Raw genomic sequence first — 22,425 nt, forward strand, 5'->3', positions numbered from 1 at the left:
TTATGTTTGGATAATTGCCTATTTTCCACTTTAAATCATGGTTATATAATTTGTTATTTATTTAATTGTAAATGTAACTTTCTTTGACTCAAATTTAAAATTAGTACAGCAAACTGACATATTTTTAAAATTTAAGCATTCTAAATTAATTATTAAGTATGAAAAATAAAAAGAATATATATATATGTATAAAAGATTAAAACTATAAATCTATTAATAATAATAATAATAGTAATAATAATAATAATGAAGGTTAATATAAACATGCTGGCCTAAAAGTAAAAATTTGTTTTTAAACCTCAATTATCCAACTGGATTGACTGAGTTTTGGGCAACTCAGTATGCGTTAATTACTTTATAATAATTTAATACATGTTGTAAACTTATTTTCTATATATTATTTTATTCTTTTATATAATATAATATAATTTCAGAATTTATTTACTGCTTAATCAATTTAAATTAATTTAAAATTTTTTCATATTACTTTTTATTTTCAATTTCAAAGCTTAAAAACTTATTAAAATTAAAAAAATAAATAAATACTGAAAAAATTATCATCATTTAATTCTTTAAATTCTAAAATGCATTCATTGAAAATTTATATAGGTTTATTATCATTTTGAAAAGGACTTGAAACACAAAATATTAAACTGAAACCTGATATGTATTTTTTAATGTATCATTTAGCTGATTAAAAGTTTATGTATTTATATATATTTATACATACATATATCAAAACACAGCAAGTCAGGAACTAGATTTTTATTTCCAACCCAACACACACACAGCACAAGCAAAGCTAAAAATAAACACTATACTCATTACTCAAGCTTGTGGCATTACCTTATATGGGATACGAGACGATACTTCAAATGAAAGACCACAATACGATTCATCTGACATACATAATGGCAAACCTTAGTTTTAGTATAATAAGTAATCAAATTACATCATATCAGTTTTTTTTTTTACTTTTTTAAACAAAGTAAACTATCTACAACATAAGACGATTGTTATGTATCGAACATAATTATATATAGGCTTTATATACATAAAAATCAAATGAGAATTTATCAAGTACTGGTACTTTGCACAGTAAAACTTTGTTTACATTTGAAAAAATCTTAGACTATACAAACTAAATGTAATTATATAAACAATTATGAATAACAGCACATCACATAATTATATATATATATTTTTTAATTGTCATTACTCTAATTATCATCATTACTTTCTCCCAAATAAGTAAATATTTAAGCTCACAGATAATTTTTTTGAAATATATATTGTTTTATACATAAGTACTCCATATACAAGATTCTTTATAATTAAACATGGTATGGGTCCCTTAACAACTGATAAAAACCTTTCTTTTTTCCTTAGACAGTTTTATAAATTACCAATATACATAAGTTTGCTTATGGAAGTCTAAAATTTACATACATAAATAAGTGAATTATTATAGTACAATGTGTTTAGAACTTCTAAGAAATGAGTATTATTTATAATTTATTTTTAAAGTTTAACAAATATAATTATATAGTGAGAAATAAGATAACAGACTACAGTAAGAGAAGTGGATGAAAGAAAAAAAATGTTCTGATCACATCTGGTTTGTGTCACATATCATACTTGACAGCTTTTACAAACAACGGTTAAACTGTGCAGGGAGACTGCAAAGTGTGGTCAAAACTTCAAGTTTGAATATTTTTTTAATATATATATTATTATATTTTACTTTAATCATATCCCAAATTTCGCTTCTGTAGTCATAATTTACATGAAAAAATATATTTTTAAGCTATAATTCTTGTAATTTACATTAAAAAACTTGCATATTTTTTCATGTTACGACGTTCAAACAAACAGACAAACTTTAAAAACAGATTTTTTTTAATAATAAATTAAATATAATAAACCTTTTTTTAAAAAAAAAATGCTCGATATTTTGAGTATTTTAATTTTTCCTCAAAAAAGTACATATTTTGATTGTTTATTCTGTGTTAATTGCATGATTTATCACAATTTATAATTTAAAATTAAGAAATTTATCACAAAATTGTATTTTTTTTTTTTTTTTGTTTAATTCTAAAAATCAATTAAATTAAATCATAATTAGTATAAAACATTTTTAATTGTAAAATTTTGTATAGAGAAAGATTAAGAAAGACAGACAGAGAGAGAAAGAGATCCGTTCTAACATCATAAAAATATTCTTGGAGTAAAAATTATTTATTAAAATCATCAAATAATTTACGGACAGACATTTTTTTAAATTTAATATCTACATCGCATTATATATATATTTATATTTATATATTTATTAATTATATAAACCAGTTTAAAATTATTTACTGCTCCATATATATTTATTTCTTTTAATTATATAGAATTATATATGATGATCATTAAAATATATTGCACAAGTTTATACCTTAATACTGTACTAAAATGCTACAAATTTGAAATAATTTACAACTAAAAGGACAAAAAAAAACTGCTTTGAAGCAGATATTTTTTGAGCTATATATAATACAGAGGTAACCCAAAAATCAGTTAAGGGCTCTGGGCAATTTACAATCATTTTAAACAAATTTTGTGAGTAAGAAATTTAATCTCTGCAATGGTTAACTTAACTGGTTTTTGGGCTACCCTGTGTATATATAATAAAATACGTCTCATCAAATTAAAAACAAAAATATTGCATATAATTTACATATAAATCCATGTTATTTGATTTATGTTAATTAAGATTAAAAAATAAAATTAAAATGAAAAAAAGGAAGTTTTGCACCTTATAATACAAAAAAAGTAGAACCAATATTAAAAGTTTACACAAAAAAAAAAAAAAAATTTGAAGCAAAACTTCTTGCAATATTTCATGATATTTTACAACTCATTTAAACCTTGAAAATTATACAACTAAATGCCAATTAAATTAACACTATAAAACCTGTGATACATTTAAATAAAATCAAAATTTATATATATTTATATTAATTAAGCTTGATTTTTTTTATATTTTAAGTAAAATATATTCTAAAAAACATGACTTTTCTTCATTTTTTTTTGTTAAAATCTTGCAGAAATGGACAAAGGCACATACAGTATATATCGACCATTTTTGAGCACAACCCATTTTTTATTAATTATTTATTTATTTCTTGATTAAGGCACTTGTTTACATAATTTTATACATTATTTTTTTATTGTATTGTATTGTAAATTAATTGTTTTTTCTAAATGTAAAAATATATTTTTAAAAAATTTCAGATCTTAAACAAGAGCACCATATTGTTTTATTTCATAGAATGGCAATGGTTTGACACAATTTGTACTCATAAATATGACAGGGATAAAATATAGAATGTCTAATAAGGTTAATTAACGCATTAGTTAATAGGGAAAACCACCATCCCTAAGAATGTATATGAAAATGAGCATCCAACAAGAGAGTCGGTCAAATTCCACTGCAAATAGAACACAGCTATGAGAAATCAACTAACGTTTTGGCAATGATACAAATTCGTACAGTTTGCCAAATTAGTTCTAATAACACCAAAAAAATCTTAAATTACCGAAATTTTTACAAAAAATCAAGTGTTTTTTTGATCGTGGAAATGTAAAATAGTGCCTAAATTGATTAATTTCATTTAAGAATTGATATAGTTGGAACAATTTACATTATTTGTGTGACTAGATGCCGAAGACGATGAATATTATTGAACACGACGACAATAATAACCAACTGTTTTACATTTTTCGCATAAATGTTGAGGATGTTCTTTGCTTTGGTCCGAAACGTCAAGACCGTCCGGTTTTTCTAAGGGACGCTGTAAGAAAATAATTTAATTTTTTTTAATAAAATAAGGAATTCTTGAAGTACTAATGCATTGAAAATGAATCACTAACTCATATCCCCATTTATACCAGTCGCCATTTTAAATTCATGTATCAATTTCCAAATTTTGTGTTTATGGGTCATAGAGAAACAGGTGAATTGGATTCCTTTTTAAATACTGTTAAAAATGAATTTGTTAGCTTATTTTGGGCGTTCTAAAGCTATGGGACCCAAGCAGATTCCTTGTTTGCCTAGATGTAAAAGATTACTGGGCTACATATTCGTATACAGGATAGTTGCAAAGTATTTAAAGTAAAACATATTTTAGTTCCACGTGTAAACTTACATGCTTTCATTTTTATAAATATATCCAGTTTTAAAAGTAATATGTATTAAATTCGCTTAAACTTGAACTTTGGCTCCATTCGATATCAATCATTTTAATTCTATGCAGGAATTTGTGTGCTTTACGTTTACACACAAACATACATAGTTGTCCATACGTCAATTAACCATGTCTTTTATGTTTAGGTATAGCCTACTTATAAATATAAATTATAAACTTATAAGGCGTTTTCTTTCTACAAAACAAGTGAAAACAATAAAAAATACTAATACTATTAATTACATATTTTTTGCTTAATTTAGTTAATTTTATTTACTCTTTACAATAATTAGCTGGCTTTTGGACCATTCTGTCCAAACTAAATTATTAATCAGCCTTTTAATCTGATGAGCAAAATAGCACCATTTTAATGAGCGAATTTTCATTTTTTACTTTCATATATACATATATAATTGTAATTTTTAAAATGGAACTAATCTGTAAACTTAGATTTTAGCTCCAATGTACAGCCGCCGTTTTAGTTTCCCACAAAACTTTCATGTTTTAATTCATATATGTAATTGCAGTTTTTTAAATGCAAGTAAATTATAAATTCGCATATTAATTCTAACAATAAGTTAATTCTATTAAATGGCAAGACCGTAGCTACAACATTTTTCAGTTTGTTCCTCTAGCACCCCAACTAATTTTCCCTGGCTAAGGGACTGTTAATGGGCATCATCTAAGCATGTGTATTTATATGTTTTATGTATGTATAGCAAGTTATTTAAATGGGAAAAGAATGTAAATTTGTATATTAATTTTTTTGTACAGGCGCCATTTTGGTTCCATCTGTACAGTATATTCATATAGATACAGTAGCAAAGATTTAAAAGTTAGGTGCAGAGAATAAAAGTTCTGTCAGGTCATTTACCTGTTTGTGAGGGTAGACGTTGATATGACATTTGATACACTCTTGACCCATATTGGCCCAGCTGTTGCCACTCATCCACTTCCGTTTACATTTTGGACATTTGTACTCACCGAAACAACGTTTCTTGCCTTGATATGGCGTAAGGCCTTCTCCTTTGGGCCTAGCCTAGAAAATTAAATTTAAAAAATTGTTTAGAGTTCATTTAATATAAATTATTTAAGTTTTTCAAGGTTATGAGTTATAGAATTTGAAATAATTCTAAAGTGTCAATGCAAAGTGGATACGTTCAAATTTTCAAATTTATTAATTATATTTAAAATTGATTATTTATTATTTTATTCCTTTTAATTATATTACATTAAAATAAATTAGTAATAGTAATTAAAATACAAATAACATCATTACTTCATTTCCATTTTATGAGATGAAAGTAATAAATTATTTTATATATTTTTATTTAATTTTATAATAAATTATATTAAAAATATATATTTGAACTATTAAAATATAAATTTCAAAAATTTCATATTTTTAAAAAAACGTTTTAAATCTTATAAAACCAAATGGCGTTTTATTCATAAAAATTAATTTCAATAATGACGTTAAAAAGTATTAACCAATAAGAAGCACAGTTGTAAATAGAATGAAAAATTTTTATGCATCAGACATAATAATTGGATCTTAAAAATTTTTTTAAATAGTATTTAATGTATATCGCATATAAACAATACTTTTTATTAATATACTATATAATATAATATCACAAATCATGAATATGCTCTTTAAAAACACATTATAACATGATAAATCTTACAACATAACTCAAAAAGATGTAAACTAGATTCAAGTAATGAACTGTTTTTATTATAAACAGTTCAAATTTTAATTAAACAAAATATAATAATATAAAATGAATAGCTTCCTATGTTTATTAATAAATAAACATCACTATGCTAAAATAGTTATGTTCTAAAAAAAGTACACTTATCAAACAGTTTGATCAGTAATTGTTAAGAAATTTGATAATGTTAATTTAAAAAGAAAAGTACTTAAAGCACATTGTATTGTAGTAAAGTAGGGCATTTAAATTGGCAATTTTGAATTAAAGTATTATAAAAATTGTACATGTAATTTAAATAATAATGATATAAAATTAAAATTTAATTTAATTTTTTTTCATTAAAAGAAGGTTTAGAGTAAGATTTTAGAAGGTTGATAAAAATAGCCTTTTCTAAATTATAAACTTCTGAGCCATATCAAATTTGATCATCTAAAATTTCTGTTTATCTTCATTTAAAAAAAAAAAAGTACAATGAAGTATTTACAAGTAAATCAAATCGGTAAAATAATACATCTTTTACGAATATATTGAAAAAAAAATACAGATAAATAAATTTAATTACTAAATGTTTACATTATTTGGCAGCCTTGAATATAATTGATGGCTTTTAAAGGGAAGAGAAAGCATTTTTATTTTATTAAATTATAAGAATTTAAGAGATGTTATCAAAAATTTCTATATTTGTTTCCTGGAAAGTTTTAGAAAGAATGTTTTTTAAGAATTTAAATTCTCCTTAAGGGATATTAGATATTTAATTTAGATTTGTTATCAATCAAAGTTTTTTGAACTATGGGGATATTGAAATTTTTCTTAATCATTTATTATCAAAATACTCAAATATAATAATTTTAAAAGAAATTTTAGCAACTAAAAATATTTTCTTTAATCAGTGAATCAAGTAGTCATAATATTTTAAAGAGAAACTTTCATTTTAGAAAATTTTAATTGATGTATAAATTGAAATTCGGTATTATTTTTGATTAATTTAGCTTATAAATATTGAGTTATATTAAATATTTAATACGATGTAAGCTATCATCATCATGAAAACAACACTTTCTATTTCTTGTAATGATAAGAGATCTCAAACTCTAGTTTTCTGAAAAAAGCTGGTACCTTGGCCAAAAAAGAAAAAAAAAATACAAAATAAAAAAATTCAACATTTGCCCAAAAGAGGTGACAGCCAAAATTTTAATGGAAATGTGACTTTTTTGACAATTTTGATGGCATTCGTAATGAAATGATACTCTGATTTAACACTTTATTTCATTTTTTCGTACCTGTTTCGTACTTTTGATCATATTGCCATATATATTATTCTCCGATCTGAAATTAAGAGGTTCTTTACATCAAGCCCATTGTAGGTTCGGCTAGGCCCATAATGAAGCGGCCAAACCCACAATTAGTTGGACACATGGAATAAGTGAGCGATCTGCCAAGAAGATATTTCCCAGAAAGACTTTGTATGGAAAACTGGACTCTACACGTGAAGAAATACCAGAAAACTCCACGTGGCCAGCTAGTTGATAAGGCACGAACCTGCGATCAACTATCAATGTTCGGTGGCTTTATCCACTTGGCCACTGGTGAGGCGAACTCTGAATGATATCCATGTTAATGATAAATTATGTTATCTACCTATATCCGTATTTATTTATTAATTATATTCATATTCATATCTGTACATAAATATATATGTAAGTTATATCCATGTACTGTACGTAGATATACATATTTATAAGATTAGCATTATCATGGATTTATGGATACAAGTTACATACATATTATAGCATTTAGTTGTCTACAGTTTCATCAGTTTTTGAATACATATTATGATGTTTGATCTGGTATTGGTTTAATATATAGTATATCGTATCAGTTTAGGAGTTCATTTACTTAAAAGTAAACAAGCAGGTCTAAATATGTACTGTACTATATCACTTGCATGTAGTAATATTCTTTCCTTTGTTTTTTGTATTACTAATCATAATATTTTATTTTCAAATTACTAACTGATCTAGAGTGTTCAGTGTATTTTTGCAAATAGGTTTATATTTATATAATAAAAATTATCAAACATATAAAAAATTTATGCCATTTTTTTAAGATTTTGTCTGAAGCTGCGATGTAAATTATACATCACTAAATGTAGCGAATAGGCTTATTCACTTCTTAATTTCTTCAGTTCATTTCTTACAGATAATCTGTTAGATTTATCTAGATTTATTTATTTAGATTTTGAAACGGCAATGCAGTTAATTGTAAGTAATTTATTAAATTTCAGATAAGTTTTCAACTATTGTCAAATCTGATGCATTACGAAATAACTATAATATTTGTTAATTTATCATTAAAAGAAATTTATAAAAGATATAAGCAATATAACTTATATAGAAAATAAATCTTTATTTTATTATAATTTTTCTGTAGATTTTAAGCACGAAAAACAATATTAAAATATTTCAATTTCATTATTCACTGTATTATTGGACGAATATTGCTTTTACCTTAGAATGTGGCAATTTAATTTGTAAACATAAATTAAACACTCATATTTTATACTAAATATTTTTATGTACAGTACTATCATGAAAGCGTAACGAAAATATTTTATTATTAGTTTTCAGCAGTTGTTTTACGTTCAGATATATTACTATATTATTACACATTTAACTTTCGAAATATATTAACAAATTCTTGAAAGTCTCAGAAATATTTTAAAATTTTATTCTGCCATAATTTACCTCACTATCGTCATCACTTTCTTCTTCATCAGAAGCTATATGTTCGCTTTCATCATCATTACTGTCTGCTGTTTCGTATTCACTTGTATAAGCATTGCTATTTTCCTTTTCATATTCACTTTCATAATCGTCAGTAGTGTCCTCTTCATACTCACTTTCATAATCATTACTGTCTGCTGTTTCATATTCGATATAAGCATTGCTATTTCCTTTTTCATATTCACTTTCATTATTGTTTTCTATCCCATATTCTAAATTGTATTCATTTTCAGTTTCATAATATTCATCGTCATAATCTTCAGATTCATTTCTCAGTATTCTTTCTTCTAATTCACCTTCATAAAAATCACTTAGACAATTTCTATTTATAGAAGTCATCATACTTCGAAAACGAAAACAAATTAATGACTTTATAATTTTATCTGTAAAAACTAATTTATGGACTTTATTCAATTAAATGTATGAAATTACATGCAATCCCTAGGTTAAAGATATGATCATATTTTATCTTTAATTTAATATGTATGACGACTACATTTTATCTCCAGTAAAAAAAAAAAAACAATCTTAAATATCTCCACTGATTAATGGATATTTTTAACATTCCTTTTTAACATAAAATAATTATCGCCATTCAAATGCACAAGCATATATAAAGAACTTAAACTTCTCTTAATAGACTGATGCTTTCCGAGTGCTCGCAATTATCTTAAAATAATAATATTATTGATTAAAAGTTTCCAAAATAAACATTTTGGTATTTTAATATTTGCATCGATTTATGAGTTTTTTATTGTTTTAATTATATTAAACTAAATTTTACAAATATAATAGTTCTTGAATTTTTGATGATGCAGTGAATATAAGAGAAGGAATAAAGAGATAATGTGGAAGAGGATATACGAGTAGAAGAAAAATAATCCTTTCTTCAGATCCATTTCTGCAATTATAAGTTCACGTTCGTGTTTTGATAGTTTAAGAAATGTTTTTATATAAAATATATTAAATTAATTTTAAGATTTTTAGTAATATTAAGAGGAAAAATATCTCAAATTTTTCTCTTATTTCGAATAAGATCTAAAGAATTAACTGAATTTATTGTTATTAAGTTTGGCTTCAGAAACGATTTTAAAAAAAAAAAACAAAAAAGCTAAAGATTTTATTCAAATATTTTCTAGATTTGCTTGCTTATTTATATTAAAAGTTTATATGTTCTTATCTAATTTCTATACATATAATACAATCAGTATGTACGAATACAGTTAATTGTACTTTTTAATAATGTTCTAAAAATTACAGATTTCCTTTGAACTCGTTTGGAATTTAACTTTTTGATTTAATAATCTATTTATTTATATACTGTAAGTAAAAATACTGTACAGAAGTCAGCAAAAAACAGAAAAAGGTGCGGATTAATATCTAATCTTAATAGAGTTAATCCACTGAATATTTTTGAAGTTGTGTGAATGATGCCAGACTTCCTTCAATAGCATAATTTTAATGCTTTATGGTATGTTTACAACAGTAAAAGATAATTATAGGATATGCAATAAATGTAAATATTTGCTTATTTCAAGATAATTGTATTAATTAATAAAATTATTTAATTTCGTATGTCTCATTATCCTAAATAAAACGAATTGTCCTGTTCAGATTAAAACATAAATATTATTAATTAGAAATATACACTTTAAATGAATCTTAAGCTTTCTAACATTTTTATGTTTTATATTTTAAAATTAATATAATAATAATTATATACATGTAAGTCCTATCGCATGAAGAACAATAGAACCATTATTTAAGTTCCTTTAAACGTGAGGCCATCAGGCCGTTTTTCTCTGTATGGAAACCTAAAAAATAGCTGCTACAGATAATTTACTTTTTTACATTTCTTGTATATTAAGTTTATTTTTGTCAAATTTTTGTTAATTAAAAATTAATACAACGTTTTAACACTGCTTTGATTTATTAATAGACTGGGATATAAGTGTCTCGGGACTACATCGATCTATATGTATTTATGAATACATATGTACAATATATGTTTATAATTGTATTATTATTTCGATAATACAATTGAGTTTTCATGTAAAAATATACTGATTGAGTTATCATGGTTTGACAAAATAATTTACAGTACATCAAAAACGGCTTGATAAAAACGTTTTAAACCATAATTTTTACAATTTCTATAAATATATAATATTTATTTGATGATAAGATGTTAATATTTCCAAAACAAATCTATTTTAATAACTACATTTCAATATAACAAATGTTCATATTTTTATTGAAGAATCTGCTAAAAGAAAATGTAAATATAAATGTAAAATTGCTTACATTTTTAATAGTAAATCTTATTAGCTTTTAATTTGCTTAAAATTTATAAATTCACGAAATTTAATCAGAAACTTCTTTGTATTTGAAGTAAAATTAATGTTAAGAAAAATTAATTTATTTTTTAAATCGGACATTTTTAATATAAACTCGTAAATTCTTGAATTCTCGGATATAAACTCCCAGATCATATTGTTTTAAAAATGTGAAATATAGTTTAGTTTTATATTAGTTTTACATATCAAAACATAATAAAAAAATTAATGACATATATTCTTACTGAAATAGCAATTGAATGAATTAATTATAATTTCTTGAATAGAATATAACAGAATTTTACATCACTAAACTACTATAAATGTGTAATTAATTACTTCTATAAGCCTATTTTTCTTTATGGTTTTATTATGTTTTTATGATATAAATGTAGCTAACTCGTAAAATTATGTTATATTAATTTTTAAAATTATATAGAGACTTTTGTTAACATTTCTAACTTCTTATTTTAGAAAAATGTGTAAAATTTCAATGTTTACATTATTTTGCAATGTTCTCGTGTTTCTTATATTAGTAAAAACTACTGAATTTACTGAATAATAGGCTAAATATGATGAATAGACAAATTCCTTACATTTATTAGAATTCATTTAATCATACCTAAAAAATATAATTGATAAAAGTATTAAAGGAATGTAAATACAATAATTAGTTTTATTACTCTTTGTTATTGCTAAAGATCTTAAAGGTTGTTTAACATAGACTCTAGAAGCTTAAGTCTTCACGTAGCTATTAGTGAAGAAACTCGCTTTAACGGAAATATCACAAAATCTTTTAAAATTATGGACAAATTATATCTACGAAATGATACTGATGAAAGTAACATTCATTTTTTTTTTTTTTTGGAAATAATTCTCAGAATTTATTGATTTATTAAAAAGATATACACATAATTACACATACACAATTTCATTAACGTGCATTAGAATCTATTAAAATTCCTATTTTTTTTAAAAAAAAAGCTGATTAAAAAGTAATACAAGTATTTTTAATCTTATTTTAGTAAGAGTTGACAAATTCGGAAAATGATTCATCCGGATGAATTATACAATATACTATATTCGTATTTCTGATTATAGATCATAAACATTTCTAAATTGTTAAAATTCTGATTTAAAAAATAGATTCATAGATTTAAATAATTTTCTCTGATTCCAAAATTTTTAGCTTAGTTTATTTTTAAAATATGATTTATATTGATAATTAATGTGTTAAAATTAATAAAGTACGGTATATCATGTTAAATCATGTACCCAATTCATTTTTAATGAAGGTTAGGTTCATCATGAAATTAGTTTTTAATAGTAAAAGTTTCAAGTATCTTCTGTACTAAACAGTCAGTAAATGAATTCTAGATAATCAGGAATTTCGTGAAATTTACTAATAATTCAGTATAGAACTATTAGTAAATGAAGTTTGTTCTAAATTTTAACGAAACTTTTATATTTTTGAGGTATTATTAATATTTTTTTTTTAATTACATTAAAAATTTCTCGCAAAATATTATTAATGACCACTATTTAATAAATAAATAAGAAGAAAGCATTATTTTAGCTTCAGGTGTCTTTCAATTGTTTAAGTTGTAAGAAAATAATTACAGAATTAAAACAACTCTCACAACATACACTTAATTACAAGTAAACAATCTCATTAACATAGAATTAAAGAATTAAATCTTATTTGATTAAATTGAACAGAATAATGTATAGTTTTCGAAGTTAAAAAGTATGTTGTTCATCATGCTTTTCAATTATGAAAATTAAATAGAATGCTGTTCAACGTGTATTTTTGGATAGATATCAACCCCTATACGTCAGCATTTGTGATAAATATACCCTTATTGTAAGTATTATTTCAAAAATTTTAAGATCGAAAATATTTTTACGTATTTTCGACTTTAAAACTTTTGAAATAATACTTATAATAAGGGTATATTTATTAATTAGTAATTTAAAAAAAATTATTAATATTCTAAATATATGTTTATTTATAATTTTCTCGTTTAGATTTATTCATAAATAAAAATTAGGCTTAATTAAGAAATATTGTTTATAGGAAAGTTTATTGGTAATAATTTTAAAATTGTGGTAAATGAATAAATTAAACATAAATTATTAGTATTTTATAGTAAACAAATATAAAAAATACGCGTGAACTAATGGAAATTAATAAAAATATGTAAGTTTATAATGATTTTTAAAAAATTCGAGTAATTTGATCTAAAACATTGTAAAAATAATAATTATGTGGTTTTAATTTTTGCTGATTAAACTTCTACATTTCATTCTATGGTTGCTTGTGAAATAAAGCAAAGAAGCCATAAAAATCTAGTAATAATTTATTAAGAAAAAACATTTTCAGCCGTCTTTAATTGGATTTTTAAGGTTTTTTTTAAGTTGCATATCATATTTATTCAATTAGACATTATTGACATTAAATCCTTCAACACTTTAAAACTGCAATAACATAAGATCTATTCGAGATTTAAAAAATCTGAAAAATGTATTGAGAAGATAATTGGGCTGTAATTTAAAAAAAAAAAAAAAAAAAAAAAAATGTAGACATAAATTCCCACTGTCGTCCATCCGTCTGTCTGTCTTTCCTTAATCTGAAGAACGGAGTTAGATAGATAAAATTCAAGATCATATACTGAAATCTTAGAGAAGAAGGCCCCGATTAACTATATAAGAACTTCCGAAGAAAATCGGAAGTCACGTTATTATAATTCAAAAAGTTTCCCCTAAAAGGAATTAATAGATGACCGACACGACTCTACTGTTAAAGGAAAAGTATGATGTACAGGGGCAAGACACTTTCGTATTAATTTGAGGTAAAGAGCATATATTTTATATTAAATAAATTAAAAAATTGCAGCTCGGCATTGTGACGATCTCACATAAATAATTACTCATTTATTCTATATATTTTTGTTTTCTTTCGAAGGACAAAAACGGTTATTAAATTTATCCCAATTTCATTTTTTAATATTTACTTGTCTAATTAGCATAAATCATCCAGTTTGTTACCATTGGATTATTATTATTACAACAAAAAATACTAGAATATAATATTTTTCCAATACATTTTACAGATTGTTTTCATCTTGGATAGTATCTACAGTACTTTATGCATTTTTAAAATGCGCGAGGGTATACGTACAGTACAGTACATTAAGTACTGTACTGTACAGTATATATGCTATTGTAGTTCAAAGTGCTAAAGGATTTTAGACACCTTTAACATGAAAAATGAAACTGTAAAGAAAAACATTATTGTTACAAAGAAAATTATATGTTAAATTATTAATAAATGTTTAAATTTTGTAATATTATATAAAAAATATTAAAACATTTGCTTCAAAATATAATTTAAATAGTATGTATTAAATTGAACGGTATTAAAAATTTTAAAGTAAATTCCTGAAGCATTGAACTAACTCTATGTTAATTTGATTTAAATAATTGAAGAATATTATTTATAGCATATTATATACGTATATTATGCGTTACGTTAAATCGAATAAAGTTAGGATTAACCGGCTAATGCTAACTTTATCCAAATCTTTTGGTTAAAGCAGGAGGTAACAATCTATTAATTTTGAACTTTATCCACATAAAATACGCTATATCCAAGTCACAAGAGAATAAAGCTGAGATTATCCAGAAATGCATGGATTTATCCTAAATGGGGTGGATAAAACCTGAATTTTAGTTTATTCTTGCTTCATCCATTCTTGCATAAAATGCACTTTATACGCTTTTTAATCTTTTAATTGTTTTAATTTCAAAGTTTAAAATAAATAGATTGTTCCTGTTCTCACCAAGACAAAAAAAAAAAAAAAAAAACTTGGATAAAGTTGGCATTATCCGGTTAATCCTAGCTTTATCCGATTCGTGGGCTTTAGCCGTAACGTATACAATAATTTAATACATTAAAAGTTTAAATAAATTTTAATATAATTATATTAATTAGGAATAAAGTAAAGCTGTTATCATCAAAAGTTATTTCTAAATGATTATTAATTAAAATGAATATTTTAAAAAACGCGTTAAAAAATATCAAGATATTTTTTAACGCGTTTATTAAAAAAGATTTATACAATTTCTATGTTAATTTAAATATGAAATTATGATCTTGAAAATTTTCAAATTAATAAGTTTATCATAGTTTATTAAAATTACTAAATAATAATAAATAATATCAAAGATGTTACTTATATTTTTCTGATTATGTAATATAAAATTTTAGGTAATTATATGCACGAATTATCGGTAATTCCCTGTTCTTTCCTTCCTCAGTAGAAGTCAATCTATAATAATAATTACTACAAATAATAAGAGAGAGACTAAATTAACTAGACAAATAAACAACCCAAAATAAAAAATAAAAGAATCTTTAAAATTTAGCAAAAATTTTCTGTTCTAGAACATGAAAACGGTTATTAAAATGGCCGAAAACATTTGTCCCTAATAAAATTTCGTTGGATTCGAAGAGGTTTTTTTGTTTTTATCTCGGTTTATTACAAATAAGATTTTTTTAATATAATATTTTCTCCATTATTTATAACAATTCATTAAAATTATATCATAATAAAATCTAAAACTATATTTCAAAACTATATTATAGAATATTATATTCTATAATATAGTTTTGAACCTTGCATTTTTTCTTGTTTCTTTTCTATTGAAGGTTAAAATGACGAACATAAGGCGTGATATAAGCATGCGATAAATTATACAATTTTTTATTTTTATTTTAATGTATTTCGAATGTTTCTGATATCTAACAAGTAAGTTAAAAATCTGTCTAAGCCTTTAGATTAACATATGGGCATTGACACGCAAAAGTACCCAACGAACTCGAATTGCTATGGCTTAATATTTAAAATTTAAGTCATTTATAGATAAATTATATATTTTAATCATTTAATTTTCGATATTCCTAAAGATTAGGGTAACTAATTAATGATTTTTTCATGTATAAGAGCGCATAAATGACTTCTTTAATGATTACTTTTTACGCTCAAATAATTATGTTTCTTGATTAATTATTATGTAGAAAATTATATATATTTAATCCAATTTTATAAAACTATCAAATCCATCTTTTTAATGGAATTCAATTGTATTTTTTATTATCAAATTATCAATAGTTGAAGGGTGTACAAAGCGAGCAAACATTTCGCTCCAGGTGGTGTTAAGTGAAGTTGCTCTTGCTTGGTGAACTGGATAAAGAGGCTTTCTTGTCAACCGTCTGATAGATAAAGCCAAAAAGTAATAAATGCCATAGAGACCACATTGGGTGATGTTGATTAGTTCCCGTTTCTTTCGTCATTTGAACACACGTGCCTGTCCTTTCAGTTAATGTTAATAAATTATCCGTTGAGGATAAAATAAATTTAACACTAGAGAATAGATGATTTAATACTTCGCTGTTTTCTTCGTTTATAATTAATTTAAAACGTTTAAAAAAAAAAAAAAAAAGAGAAAGGATTATATTTTTAAAATGTCCCTTTTTAACTTTAAATGCCGTACTTTATTTCTAGAATAAAATTATTTTTAAAATATTTTTTATTATAAATTTTAGCTTAACTATATATTATATATTCCTTTCCTTTAATTATTCTTAACATTTAAAATATATTTTTAAAATTTTATTTATTATAATTATAATTTTTTAATTATAAATATAAAATTTGTATATATAAACTCAAAGTGTTATTACAGTCATTTAATTTAATAAAATTTATGAGTTTTATTCAATTTTAACGAATGTAATTCATTTTTTTACTCTAATATAATATAAAAAATGTATTAATTTCTATATATTTCATTTAAATTAGTTCACAAATTTAATAAAGTCTATATAAATATACGAAAGAATCGGGCTTAAAAACAGTCAGTAAGGTTATTTGCCTAGACCCAAATAGGCCTAAAATGTAACTTTTTTACATAAAAAAACACTATATAAAAGGGATATAAATTAAAATTTCTTTCTATAAATGGTTAAAAATCTGATTCTTATTTGTTTTATTGATTTTATTTATTTTTAGGGCTTTCGAAGAGAGTGAGCCTCCATATTTATCTCTCGGGCTCAGGCCTTATCTCATTTCTTTCAAGTCTTAATAAAATTAATTCAAAGCATTTATTAGTAAATTAGTTAATAATAAATTAATCAAATGATTTTAATATAAAATAATTTTAATTAAAAGGTTTATTTAAATTTGAGTTAATGTTTTTTAGTTCAATAGGCTAATCAATTAGTTAATATATTTTAAAAAATGTAATAATAATATTATAAATTAGTATTTTAATATGTTTTTCTACCTTTTAATTTAAAAATGAATGGTTTATTTTAAATTTGTATGTTGTATTACTTAGCCTATATAAAGTTTTACAGAAACACGAATAATGAATCGTAAAATTTTATTAGGATAAATCTGATACTTGAGATAAATATATTTTACGTAAATTATTTTAATTTTAGATAAATTACAGCCGCTAATGACCTTACTTCGACTCCATATTGTCGCAATATTCTGCCAACTGGCAACATCCAATACGAATTCTTATACTCTACTCAATACAATGGAATGTTAAGCTTTACGTCAACTTTACGGAAAAATAACACTAAAGATCACCTGAATTTCGACATTTTTAAACAATTTTTTAAAAATTATACGCAAATTATAATTAATTTTAATTAATTCGACTATAAAAAACTAAAAAATGGCATTTTATAGACGCTTATTTAGCTCAACATTATAGTTTTAAAATACTCAAAATCTATCTTGAAAAGTTAAAATTACTGTAAAATTATTTCTAAAAATTTTTAAGTGTATTTATTTATAAATTTTCAGACAAATTGCCTTTAATTTCGAGTAATTATATTCTAAACTACTAAAAATTTTCGTTTTATAGGCGCACATTTTGCACCACATTTCAATCTAATACCGTTTAAAATGAGTCTTAATAAGTAAATATTAACTTATAAATATTTCTTAAAATAATTTAAAGTACAAATTTAATAAAATTAGCTTTATTATATTTTAAATATAATAATTAATCAGATATTATATTAATTCTGAACATTCTGTATGCTTGTATCTTATAGACATGTTTAGAAATGTGGAAAACGAAATGATACATTTAAGCTTAGAATAGTTCATTGTTCGCTAGTTAAATTTCAACAACAAATTGTTGGAATAAATCCAAATGCTATCTTCCATCTTGGCAGTTGATGGTTTGAAAAGAGCAATTGCCTTCTAAGTAAAAATCTGTCATAAGAATAATATCAACTTTTGTCATACTTAATTTAACTTTACCATCCCAATCGCCATTACTACCGACATTTTAATATAATTTTACATATAAGCCTACATAATTAATTGTATTGTTTAATATGAGCAATGCGTTATAAACTAAATGTCATTAAGTGTCAGGAAGATTTACGGTTTAATTATTTTGATTTTACAGCTATTTATCATTGTTTTAATGGTAATTTAAGGTCATTATCAATGAACAGTTTAAAAATATACTTGATTCTTTCATACAAAGTTTCTATACTGTGACCTATTTTTAAAATAGAATTATCTCTTAAAATTTAAAATTTTGTGATTTTTTTAAATAAATTTATCAACTTTTTAATTAAAATACGAGCGAATATACATTAAAAACAAAATGTTAATAAACATACGAGAATGCATAATTCAACTCTGGTTCCAATTAATGACATAAGAGAATGTTTGTAGATTACTAATTATTTAATGCTCTTAATGATAAATTAATGTCGATATATACGAGATATTTTATCGCATTTTAAAACAATTTTAAAAATACAGATTTCTGCTTTAATTTATGAGCTTAAATCTAAGAATTTTGCTGTAATTAATCAAAAACTAGACGACTTTTACACGGCAACACTTAATTTTTTTTATCAATTCATTTATCATTTAAAGTAACTTTCAGATAATTCTTTTAAAAAATAAATAAATAAATAAAGTTTACAAGCAAACGATTCGAAATTTATAATGGAGATGTCAATGACATAAGAAATAAAGTACTTAAAATTTGACTTACCTGCGGACAATCTTTTATATAATGTCCTTTCTTAAAACATAAGTGGCATAAATAATTAGGAGGAGGTTTTTTTAAAGGCTTTCGTTCAAATCCTAAGTTCAAATCCGAGAAAAGGTCAGATAAATCGTTAATATTGCTAGGTCCTATTTGACCATTATAACTCCCGTTTGTATATCCAGTATAATTAGGAGACTGTTGCATAGTATTATAAACTGGAGGCATACCATATTTGGACTGAAAATATTTTTTAAAAATATATATATATAAATTACAGTTTTATAGATTCAAAAAATTAGCATTTTAATTTAAATATATATATATATATATAGGCCTATATATGTATACAGTACACTTATATACTGTACTGTAGCTAGAGTAATTTTAGAGATATTACTCTATATTATGTATGCTCTTTAAAATCTTTAATAATAAATTTAATTACAATTTAAAGTTAAACGCACTTAATATTTATACAGCAAATTCTATAATTCTGAAGGAATTACTAGAAATGTAACATAATCCTACCAAACAGCGGCTGGACTAATAGTGTACCAAGAAGGTGACCTTGTCAAATACACAAAATATTCTAAACAAATCGAAATTTGATAATTTTAACAATTAATTTTTGATATTTAAATAGTAAATATTGTTCATTAGAGTTTTTAAATGGTTTTAATGTATTAAAATATTAATTTGCATACTTTAATATAGATACTAATCAAAGCAAAAAGTACTCCTAGAGTTGAGTGAAGTTTTAAAAAAATAATATCATTTTTCATAATTAGTTACAAAGTTTTCGGTGTATGTAACACTTTATTGTTTCAACTTTTATTTTATTTTATTTATCGGTTAGAATAACCTCAAGTTTCGTGTTTCATTCACCCAAATAACTTTTCTGATAGGTGATGCGCTTTATAATATTACATTTAAACTAACGAAAGTGATATTTACTCACTTGATCATTGGACGGAGGTTGATCAGTTAAAGTCAAATATACCCAGTTCAATAATTGGGCTGGCTGGTAGAGCGAAGAACTAGCATCGATGGACGATAGAGAAGTCATTTGGGGTTGTAAACCGCCAGTTTAGGCGGACTTCTCCATCTGTCCAAGTTAATCCCTATGCTAGCCTTGTAGCTCCCAAGATTCCCTATACATAAGAGGTGGGCCAATCCGCAACTGTTTTAAGAATGTGAAGAGATCAAATTACACCAAGGGCGCCACACTAGAGGGAGCTAAAGTGGTACAGAAGAACACATGAAACACTGTCGACTTTTGTCTTTTAGATTACAGAAGAATCATTCAATTCAAATATGTTCACTAGTTGACTTTCAATAAGTGTTTTGTTTTATATTTTTCTCCCTGTTACAACTGACGTCAATTGTTTCAAGAAACAATATTATACTTTTTAGCTTCTTCTATATAAAAATATCGATGATAAACTAATTTTTAAATAATTCTTTCAATTTTAAAAAGGTTCTTAGTAAAGCCACAAAGATACACGAGTCTGTACCTATTTCATTTGTTTATATATTAATTTACTCACACAGTAAACAAATCCATGATTTCATTTCACTGATAATTGAGTAAATATCACAGTGGCTATGTTGCTTAATAGCTTATATTGATTAATTTCTTAATATACGAACTATGTAAAGCTTGCTCTTTATATTGATAAAAGTTGAAGCTAATTTAATACAACTTGTACTTATTATTATAATTTTTTTTATATAAAATAACGTTATATTAAATTATTATTTATAGAATATTAAATCCATAAACATATATGTTTTCACTATTTATCGAACATATTATATTATATTCTATGAAGATAATCAGCTGTAGAATATGTTCATTTGTCTAGTACTACTACAAATAATGTCTGTGACCTTGATTTATAGAATCTTGATATCTCTTAACGTTTACAACAACATGACATTTCTTAATACACTCATACGCACTTCTTGACATATTTCTAAAGTATTAAACTTACATACTGGATGTAGAATTCACGCATATACATATATATAGTCTACATATGCAGTTCTATAGCCAATATGGAATTGCATATACCATTCAATAATATATACATTAGCAAAAATTTGTTAAATATTGATTTATCATCTAATTTTTGCATTAAATATTTATTTTTATTGCTCTTAAAACTAATTAAAATTTTTTTAAAAAATAAGAATAAAAATGTGAAGAGAATGGTAAAAAAAATAGTTCAAAACTTTATGATAAACTTAGACCATAAGTATAAATTGTAATTTTATCATAATTAAAAACAAAAAAAAACTGAACGAAAAAAAGCTGTTAAAGGAGTTTTGGCCTCACTAAACAGAAAGAAAGATACAGAAAAGATAAATGTGATCCTGTAAATTGTACGATTAGTAGATGTTTTTATGTGACACTTACAAAGTCTCGTTTCTAGAAGATAGCAAATTGTATATACGTAAATTGTATGGTGCAATAAGTAAATTCTTTAGGATTTAAGTTTGTTTGTGTCTCTTGTTTAAGCAGCTTTATTAAAGCGATGACAGGACGCTTTAAGTGATTTCCGTTACTGGAGGATGGTTTATTGTCTGTGAACGACAGCCACAGTTTCGTGTTGCACTTTTGCTCTATAATTGGAACACAACGTTTTAAAACGTGACTTTTTTTCAAATTTCTTTATGCATTGTTCATATTTTAATGTTATACATTAATTACGCGATATTAAAATAAATATTTATACTTAATTAACTAAATTTGTCAATCTAAAATAGTGAATTAATTGCATGTGTCGTGACTTAATTGAAATTAATGCAGTTTATAGATTAGACAAAGCGTGCTGCTAATTAGATTTAAGTTGGTATTACACTTACTGTTCATCTAATGTTAATTATAGGTTTATAAATGTATTTAGGTTAAATCACTTAATGAACTTAATATTATTTATAAGTTTACGAATATAAACTCTTAAGTTTGATGTAAAGTTATATATAATGTTACACATAAATTGTAAACTTAATTAGTGATCTAATTGCAAAATTATATAATTATTTAGCTCTACAGCACATATGTTAGGTATTAATTGAATAGTTGATATTGTTAATAAACATATAATGCCCAAAGTATAAACATTAATATATAAACCACATGTCTAGGCAAAGAAAGAAAGCAAGCCGCAGACAGAAAAAATGTGTTTGGCTCTAGGTCCTTAGATAACATACCGAATTTTCTAACCAATCTGTGTTACATTTTTTTTTTTTTTTTCTG

The 22,425-nt window shown here is 23.8% G+C and overlaps 1 protein-coding gene across 2 annotated transcripts; it reads right to left on the reverse strand.

The window, feature by feature from the left end:
- Positions 1 to 750: 750 nt before the first annotated feature.
- Positions 751 to 20,330, reverse strand: LOC136973446 (zinc finger CCHC domain-containing protein 24-like). 2 transcript variants are annotated; one of them, XM_067268171.1, is made up of 4 exons: positions 20,122 to 20,330; positions 19,167 to 19,400; positions 5,107 to 5,271; positions 751 to 3,839 (listed from the first exon to the last, which is right to left on the reverse strand). In XM_067268171.1, the coding sequence occupies exons 1-4, from the start codon at positions 20,227 to 20,229 to the stop codon at positions 3,726 to 3,728; spliced, it is 621 nt and encodes a 206-aa protein (XP_067124272.1). In that variant the 5' UTR covers positions 20,230 to 20,330; the 3' UTR covers positions 751 to 3,725. The 2 variants fall into 2 exon arrangements, with proteins under 2 accessions (XP_067124272.1, XP_067124271.1); XM_067268170.1 differs by lacking the exons at positions 19,167 to 19,400; positions 20,122 to 20,330 and adding an exon at positions 8,692 to 9,089.
- Positions 20,331 to 22,425: the final 2,095 nt, after the last annotated feature.

This window comes from Centruroides vittatus, unplaced genomic scaffold, assembly GCF_030686945.1.
Source record: "Centruroides vittatus isolate TY-2023 unplaced genomic scaffold, ASM3068694v2 contig_3175, whole genome shotgun sequence".
Lineage (NCBI taxonomy): Eukaryota > Metazoa > Arthropoda > Arachnida > Scorpiones > Buthidae > Centruroides > Centruroides vittatus.

Coding starts and splice junctions, on each gene's coding strand:
- LOC136973446 (XM_067268170.1), bottom strand. CDS start 9,072: ATGATGACTTCTATAAATAGAAATTGTCTAAGTGATTTTTATGAAGGT. Junction 5,272..8,691: donor AAAGTGATGACGATAGTGAG/GTAAATTATGGC, acceptor TTAATTTTCTAG/GCTAGGCCCAAAGGAGAAGG. Junction 3,840..5,106: donor ACGTCTACCCTCACAAACAG/GTAAATGACCTG, acceptor ATTTTCTTACAG/CGTCCCTTAGAAAAACCGGA.